Source organism: Leishmania mexicana, chromosome 30 (assembly GCF_000234665.1).
Source record: "Leishmania mexicana MHOM/GT/2001/U1103 complete genome, chromosome 30".
In the NCBI taxonomy this organism is placed as follows: Eukaryota; Euglenozoa; class Kinetoplastea; order Trypanosomatida; family Trypanosomatidae; genus Leishmania; species Leishmania mexicana.
This window is the reverse complement of record NC_018334.1, coordinates 826,223-834,227: the sequence shown is the minus strand read 5'-3', so window position 1 is coordinate 834,227 and position 8,005 is coordinate 826,223. Positions and strand designations below refer to the sequence as shown.

Sequence of the window (8,005 nt, the reverse complement as noted above, 5' to 3'; positions counted from 1 at the left end):
CACAACACTGGTTTGTGCCGGAGGCCTCGTCGCTTTTTTTCGTTGCTGCAGCGCGTGCGCGTGTGTGTTGTGTTGGCCTGGCATGAAGTGCACCACCGCGGGAAAACGGTGAATTGTGGAGAGGGGGAGGGGCAGGCTTCCTCCTCCCCCAGTGGCTTGCATCTGTCCTCTGCTGCTGTGCCTCTCTAGGCCCACTCCCCTCCCCTGCTCATGTCGCGCTATTTGGCGAATGGCCTCGACCACAGCCATGAGTGTTTGTGTCTTGTCCTCGGGTAGCAGCGCAGCCGGCTGGTGTACCTGCACGCCTGTACCCCCGCGTGCTCGAGTTTTCTTTTTTCCGCTTTTTGCTGGAGCACTGTGTGTGTGTGTCTCCCCCTTTGTAGTGCTCCTCGTGCCGAGGCTTGCGCCCTTCTCCCTCTCCCTCCATGCCTCTAACCCGATTCCTGGCCCTCATTTTGGCACCTGGCCGGCGTTGTGGCACTAGGCGAAGAAGCCCATCATGATCGATGTAGGTGTGCACACAACACACACACGTATGTATGACGTTTTGTGTTGAGCATGTGTGTACGTGGGCGTGGCGCCACATCCCCGTTTCCATCGCGCATGTCTTCTTGTCTTGCTTCTCCCTCCCCTCACCCCTCTTCCTCCTCTGCGGAGAGCGGAGGGCAACCGCGTGTGTCTCTGTGTGCCGAAGGGATGTCGTCTGCCTGCGTGACGGTTTATCCGAGTGCGCGTGCTGTGTGTTGTCGGCACCGTTGATTCACCATACGCGTACTCTTTTGGTTTGGCTGCGTGTATGGGCGTCCGTCTCGTTGCCATTCGCTTCTCTGGCCTCCTCCCCCATTCCCTCTCCACCCCAACCTCTCGTTGTGGTGGGCATCTCATGCGTCGCTGCCCCCCTCTTCCCGTCGTCCCCGCCAGCCCACTCCGTTTTTCCTGCGTGCACGAGCCTTCCTGTACGCCCGCTACGCCATGCATTCCACCCCCCCCCGTTTCTCTCCCTTGCACACCCCGGCGCCATGCACTATGCGCGCTGCAGACTAGCACCCCTCAGCCCTTTTCTCTCCTGCGTACTGCGGCGGCTGTCCAATGTGGCGCGTGACGCCGCGCATTCCTGCTCTTTCTGCGATGCCGCTGACTTACCTTGCGTGTCTCCCCCCCCCCATGCGATGGTCACGGTCGGCCCGTCGCAGCCGTCGCCTTTGCGCTGCTCCAGAGTCGACTCCTCTTCTCGCCCCCTTCGCTTCGTTTTCAGCATTCCCCCTTCCCCCCTCCGCCTGCGCCCATGCCTCCCCCACCCTGCATCTCACCACGACCAGTTCCTCTCGCAGGCACTGCGGCCACATTGCACGTGCACGCATAGCCATGCGCCGTTGCTGAAAGTCACGCGCGCAGCACGTCACAGCCTCGTCGTCGACCGCTCCTCCCCCCTCTGTTGTCATTGCTACCACCACTCACTGCACCCTTACCTCACTGGGCCCAAGCTCCTTTTTCGTTCTCCCAGAGCCGCCCTTTCCTGCCCAAACGTCTGCAGCCAGCGGCTCGCCAAGCTCATCGCCTTCAGCACCGTCAGCCGCAACGCCAACGCCCAGCTTGCAGGATACACAAAGGAGCGCCTGCGGTTCGCCGGTGTCGAGGCGACTCTCGTGCACAGCCCGGTGAAGACGCAGGGCGGCATCGCGCTTTCAGGCCACAGGGATGCTGTGCCAGCGGACTTCTCTTCGTTCTCCCCACACACACACCGCCCCCACCCCAGCCACCAAGCGCTTCAGCCAAGTGAGACCGTTTCGCCGTTGTCCTCGTCATCCTCGTCGGTGTGTGCTCGGGGTATCCCCCCTTGCGGGGGAGGAGCGCATTGCATAGCCAGCCTCCACCTCTCCATATTCGCCATCTACTCCAGACGAGTACCACGGAGAGTGCGGAAGCGCAAAGGCAGAAGCGGAGGAGCGCAACCCTATGGTGCGTTGCGCGGGGGAGGGGGGCGAACATGTTTCCCTCTCGCATGCATACACACACACGCCTCTCGGTACATCTATAGCTGTCCGACAGGTGCGCAGCCCTCGCCCGTGGCGCTCCCCCTCTCCCCTATTTTCACGCGTCTCTCCCCTCCCCCATCCCCTCCTCTGCCGTTTTGCGACCACTGCTGCTCTTCTGCTCTTGCCACGCGCTTCGCGAGCGACCTTCACGCGGACGCAACAGGCACGCATTGCTCGACTGCTTCACACGCACACACACCACGCGACAGCTGACACGTTACGCGCGTCCCGCATCCGCCGAACCCGTCGGCTCTCTCTCGCGCACCGGCCCCCTCCCCCACCCTCACTCGAATTCGTCACTTCTTTGGCCGTCTCTTGTTCTGAACTCTCTCGTCATCGCACCCCTCCTCCGCCGTCCGTCGAGCCATCCCCAGCGGTACATATTTGGGGCCTCTTTCGCCTTGGGCCCCCGCCTTCCTCGATCTTTCTCCGCTTGCCGCTCGCCCCACGCGAATCCCTTTCTACCCACGCACCACAAGACACCATTTTACCTGTCCCACAGCCTCAGATGTCCCACCGCCCCAGTATGCGGGGCGATGGCGCACAGCGGCCATGCAGCCCTGCCCAGTCCACCACCAAGGATGCACACCGCGCTCACAACGGAGCAGTGCCGCCGTCGCACGCGCAGCCGCGCCGCACCGGATGTCTTGGTGTGCTCCAGGGCATCCGCGACGCCGTCATCAAAGCGGTGTACGTGATCGTGCCGCCCGGCGGCATTCTCTCCGGCGCCTTCAACATGGCGAGCTCCTCCATCGGCGCCGGCATCCTTGGCCTGCCCGCGGCGACCGACTCTGCAGGCATCATCCCCGCCATGATCTTCCTCGTCGTCATCACGTACTTCTCCGTGTTCTCCATGTACATCCTGGCACTCGCATCGGAGAATACGCGCATCAAGACCTTCGAGGGCTTGGCGCGGTGGCTCTTCCCAGCGAGAAGATATGCCTTCTCATACTGGGCCGCGTTCATCCGGCTTTTCCACGGCTTCTCCGGCTGCGTCGCCTACGTCATCAGCGTGGGCAACTGCCTTGGTCCCATCTTCACCGGCGCCGCAGAGCAGCACCCCGACAACAAAGCCATCCAGTTCTTCGCCACCACGCAGGGCAACCGCGTGCTCACCGTCATCGTTTGGCTCTTCGTGATGCTGCCGCTGGTTATTCCGAAGCACATCGACTCACTGCGCTACGCCTCCGCCATCGCGGTGACATTTATGGTGTACTTCGTCTTCGTGGTTGTCGCACACAGCTGCCGCAACGGACTGGCGGAAATGTCGAAGCACGTGAAGCTGTCCGGCAACCAGGTGGACGATGACAAGCTGGAGCACAACACGGTCTTTCTTTTTCGCACCGGCAACTCCGTAATCCACTCCGTCGGCATCTTTGTTTTCGCGTACGTGTGCCAAATCAACGCGCAGGAGGTTCTGTGGGATTTGAGGCCCGAGATTCGCACGTCGAAGACCTTCACGGTGTCGGCGTTCATTGGAATGATGCTGTGCACCACGCTGTACATGCTGGCGTCCGTGTTCGGCTACTTCGACTTTGGCAGCAAGAAGCTGCTGGGCAAGTCGCTGCTGCTCATGTTCAACCCGCTCGAGGAGGCCAACATCATGATCGCCTACGTTGCCGTCATGATCAAGGTATGCGTCTCCTACGCGCTACTCAGCATTGCAGCGCGCAACTCCCTGTACTACCTGATCGGCTTCCAGCACCGCTACCGCAACCGCACCGAGGCTGCAGTCGCGGAGGAGCTCGGCTTCGTCGCTGGCGACGCCGCCGTCCAGCAGGGGGCAAATCCGACCGCGGCGGCGGCCGACAGTGACGTTGTCCAGTCCGGCAAGCTGGACGGGGTGGACAGCGACCACGGCCCGGAGGGGACAACGAAGGTCCACAGTCCCTCCCAACCCGTCGATGAGGGCTACGAAGAGGGTGAGGACGTGGAGGAGACCGCCGAGGACACGACGTACGTGGACAACATCCCGTTCTGGCAGCACCTGCTCGTCGTGCTTGCGCTCTCCGGCGCGTCGCTGCTGTGTGGCCTGTTCATCCCGAACATCAACACCGTCTTCGGCTTCGCCGGCGCGATCAGCGGCGGCTTCATCGCCTTTGTCTTCCCCGCGCTCTTCGTCATGTACTCGGGCAACTTCACGGTGGCGCAGGTGGGATGGTTCACGTACCTGAACACGTACCTGCTGCTGATCTGCGGTGTTGTGGGCATTGTCTTCGGCACCGGCGGCACCATCTACGAAACTGTTTGAGCGCGTGGGTGCGGTTTTTGCGGCTGGTATTGATACGTTCTCCGGAGGCGCAGGCGGCGAAGGTGCGGCGAAGACGCTCTCGTGCGCGTGCACCAAAAGCGAAGTCGGGGGAAGGGACGGACGGCGCCGTCGACTTTCGGCTTTCCCGGCTGACGGGCAGCGGTGCCTGAACGTCTGCGCGCCTCTGTGCACGCACGCCGACTACCAGCAGACGAACATAAAGTAATAAAAATGTTTTGTTTTCCGCCACCATTGTCCTCCGTTCGTGAGGTAATCACTGTCGCTCACGCGGCGAGGCTTTCGATCGCTTTTTTTGTTTTGTTTCCAGAGAGCCCCTGCGGTCGTGCTCGGCGTCCGGCGACGGCGTGTAGGCCAGCGGAGATGTGCGCACGGGCGAACTGCAGGGGGCCGAATCCTGAGTGCCCCCGACCCCACCCCCTCGGTCCGCGAGTGCTTGGACCTCTAGCAGATCCGCCGTGTGCATGTAGGTGTGTGCGCGCGTGGCTTGAGGGGGGAGGAGGGGGAAGACAGTGAGGCAGAGAGACGATGCACTCAGAGATCCGCCCTTTGCCTCCCGGCCCTCTGCCTCCGTTTGCCTTTCCTCCCCGCCCCCACGTGCCCCTCCCGACACCATAATGCTAACCGTGTCGGTATCCTTTTTCCTTTGGGCGCTTTTTTGTCTGTGAGGTCTGACACGACAGTCCGTCATCCTCCGCGCATCCGACGCTGAGGCGGATGCCCCTCGCCTGCACCATCGGCAACGTGTGGTTTTTCGTTTTACCCTTTGTTTCGTTTCCCTAACGTTTTGTAGTGTTGTACAGCACAGGATTATCTGATAAACCATCGAACGCATATCTTCCGTGAACATGTAAAGTAAGGGGGCAGCGGTGAGCGGCGGCCTGATGCGGCTCGAAGCGCCCCTCTCCTCTCTGGGAACTTGAAACACCCCACCTTTCTATTTGTTCATGGATTCTTGAGAGGGCGTGCGTGCGGACGTGAGCAGGGCGCCTGCGAGTGAGAGCGTGCGCGCGTGTGTTTTGCGCGACGGAATCGCGCAAGCCCGTCTGTTCTCGTTCCGCACAGGAGCGCGTCTCAGCTACCTTCTCTCCGCACACCCACGTCCGTGCAGCCCTTCCTCTCGCCCCGGTATGTTAGGCCCCCTCACCGCTCACGTGCGCAACGCTTGTCTACGACTGCCGCGTGCGGATATGGACTCCCGTCGCTGGAGAGCATCGAGTCACGTGTTCAGACGGTCATGAGCAAGAGGCGAGCAGCCTTCATCGGGTGAAGGAAGTGGCAGCTTGTGAGTTGGACGCAAGCAACACGCGGCGCGGCGAATGTAGAAAGACTGAAGGGCCTGACCCTTGGCCGTGGTGCTCTCATTTGCCTCTAACGGCTTCTGTATAGCCGCCTTGAGGTCATGATGAGCACGTGCAGTACGAGGGCTGCTCGCTGCAAGAAGCGCGAGCCTGGAAGCCGGAGAAACTGACAGGGGGTCCGCACGACTCCAGCACCGACGACGTCGCCAAGCGCCTTCGCTGTGTATTTTCCCATTTTGTTTTCTGGCGAGGATGCGACAAGGACGTTGGCCAAGTGCGGAGAGTGCGCTGCGGTCTCTCCACATGCGGGAGCGTCGATTCCGAATCGAGCACCCCCACGTGCGCACAGAGTGAAAAGTCGAATCGCGAGGTGACGACAGCCTCCCCGGTGCTGAACACGTGCAGCTGATCATGCCCGCACTCCTTCCTGTCGGCACATGCGCCTGTGCCACACGCGTCGTGTGTAAGTGCGTCGCCTTTCTCATCGACCCATTGATCTGTCTTCCTGTCCTCCGTTTCCTAAAATAGCACTAGCTCCCTGGTGACAGGCGGGTGCGTCAGCGCGCGGTATTGTTGCCCAGCACCACACTCTCTCTCCGTGTGGGTGGACGCCAAGGAGTCCCTATCCCCGACCACTGTAGAGCCGCTTCTGGTGGCGGCAGGGCCGGGTACCTACGACGTGGCGATGTCAGAGCGGTGTATCGCTACTGATGCCGGCAGTCGGGCCCTGGACGGCGTTGCGTCGGCGCGGCCCGCGACCGTCGACACGTATGTACCGACGGTGTGGCTCGAACGCATCTCGCCCGGGCCTCACACTGCCCACCTGGTGGGAAGCCTGAGCCGCCCCAAGCAATGCGCCAGGTGGCGGCCGGCATAATGGGAGCGGCTGTGAGGCGACCTGAGAGGCGTGGCGTGGGTAGAGTGTGGGGCAGGGCCGTGCTCTCAGACGGCTGTGGCGGCATTGCCTTCACGCCTGTGTCAGCGGCCGCCTCGCACCGGGCGATCGGGCCTGTGGCAGGCCCGGTAGACTGACCCTAGGCACTATGGCCGAATGGACACGCTGCGAGAGCAAACGTCACTAAGCCACGCCGCGCATGCCCCCACCCTCCCTCTCCTGTCTCTCATCACGCCCAAGCTCCTCGCCCGCTCACGACCCGCGCTTTGGTATGCAGGTGTCGGTGTGTGTGCAAGTGTGTGTCCCACTGCGACGCAGGTGAGTGCAGGCGCGCTGGAGGGCGTGCAGGCACCTGTCCCACCCCCTCTTCGCTACGCCCAAGGTGGTATCAAGCACCTGCAGCCCTGGGCGCATCTCTTCCGGCACCGCCAACTGCTCTTCCCCTTTCTTCTGGCTTGCCTGCTAGCCGCCTGCGCCCCTTGCGTGTGTGCCACAGCGGCGCGGGGGCGCAAGGCGGCGCCTGAAACACGCCTTCACACGTAGTCCGGTCAGCCGCAAACAAATGCGCGGAGGGAACGCCCTTCAGGAACCGAGCTGTCTCTTCGCAGGGGTGCGCTGGCCGCCGTCACCGAAGCGCTGCGACCTTTGCCCGCCACGTGTAGCGCACCCCGCACCTCACACAATCCCCATTCGCCCACCCGCTCGATCCCCCTTCGTAGCAGCGGCTACCCACGACTCGCTGACGCCGACAGCGGCCCGCGTGCCCTTCGCTTCTCGCCTCGGACTGCCAGGGAGAGCGCCCGCCTCGCCCCTGGATGGCGGCAGCACACATAGCGCACCGACACGGCTCCATCACCTCCGCCACTCGCGTCGCACAGCATACGCCTGCCCCCGCGCGCTACGAAGCCCCTCTTCCGCGCAGCAGGCGAGCGGGCGGCTGGACGGCAGCGCTGTGTGCGCGTGTTCCCTGTAGACACCCGGTGCGCGGTAGCGTGCCAGTGGCAGGCGGGCCGGTGGCGGTGTCTCCACGTACTGTGTCGAGGCGCGTGGATTTGCAGCTGGCGGCTGGGGGTCGGGTGCTGCCGTGCGCAGGGCAGCGGCTCGCTTTGGCAGGTACAGCCCCTCGGCCGGCTGTGTCCCCCATCTCCCTTTGCGGATGTCTTTGCGCGCTGTGGTGCAGCGTGAGCTGGGGTGTTTGTCTGTCGTGCTGGTGACGCCGCCTCCCGTGCTCTGCGGCATCGTAAAGTGTTGGCTGAACGTGCAGCGGGGGTCTTGCTGGGCGCGCGAGGGGGCTGGCGCTGTGCCTCCAGGCGTCACAGCTTTTGCGAGCAGGCGCCGTTTACGGGGCGGCCTGGACCTGGGCTGCAAGGTGGAGCGGCGTTGGCATCTCTGTACCGAGCTGCTCCCTCACGGTGGCGTTGCCGGCATTGTGGAAGCTGACGAAGAGCCCGTGTGAGGTGGGTTGGATGATGGACTGCCTCGGCGCTGCATCGACGTAACGCCG

The 8,005-nt window shown here is 63.0% G+C and overlaps 1 protein-coding gene across 1 annotated transcript; it reads left to right on the top strand.

Moving 5' to 3' along the window:
- Nucleotides 1–1,956: 1,956 nt before the first annotated feature.
- On the top strand, nt 1,957–4,287 carry LMXM_30_1800 (amino acid permease; the record flags this gene model as incomplete). The annotated part of the gene is made up of 1 exon (XM_003877650.1): nt 1,957–4,287. The coding sequence occupies one exon, from the start codon at nt 1,957–1,959 to the stop codon at nt 4,285–4,287; it is 2,331 nt and encodes a 776-aa protein (XP_003877699.1).
- Between the last annotated feature and the right edge of the window lie 3,718 nt (nt 4,288–8,005).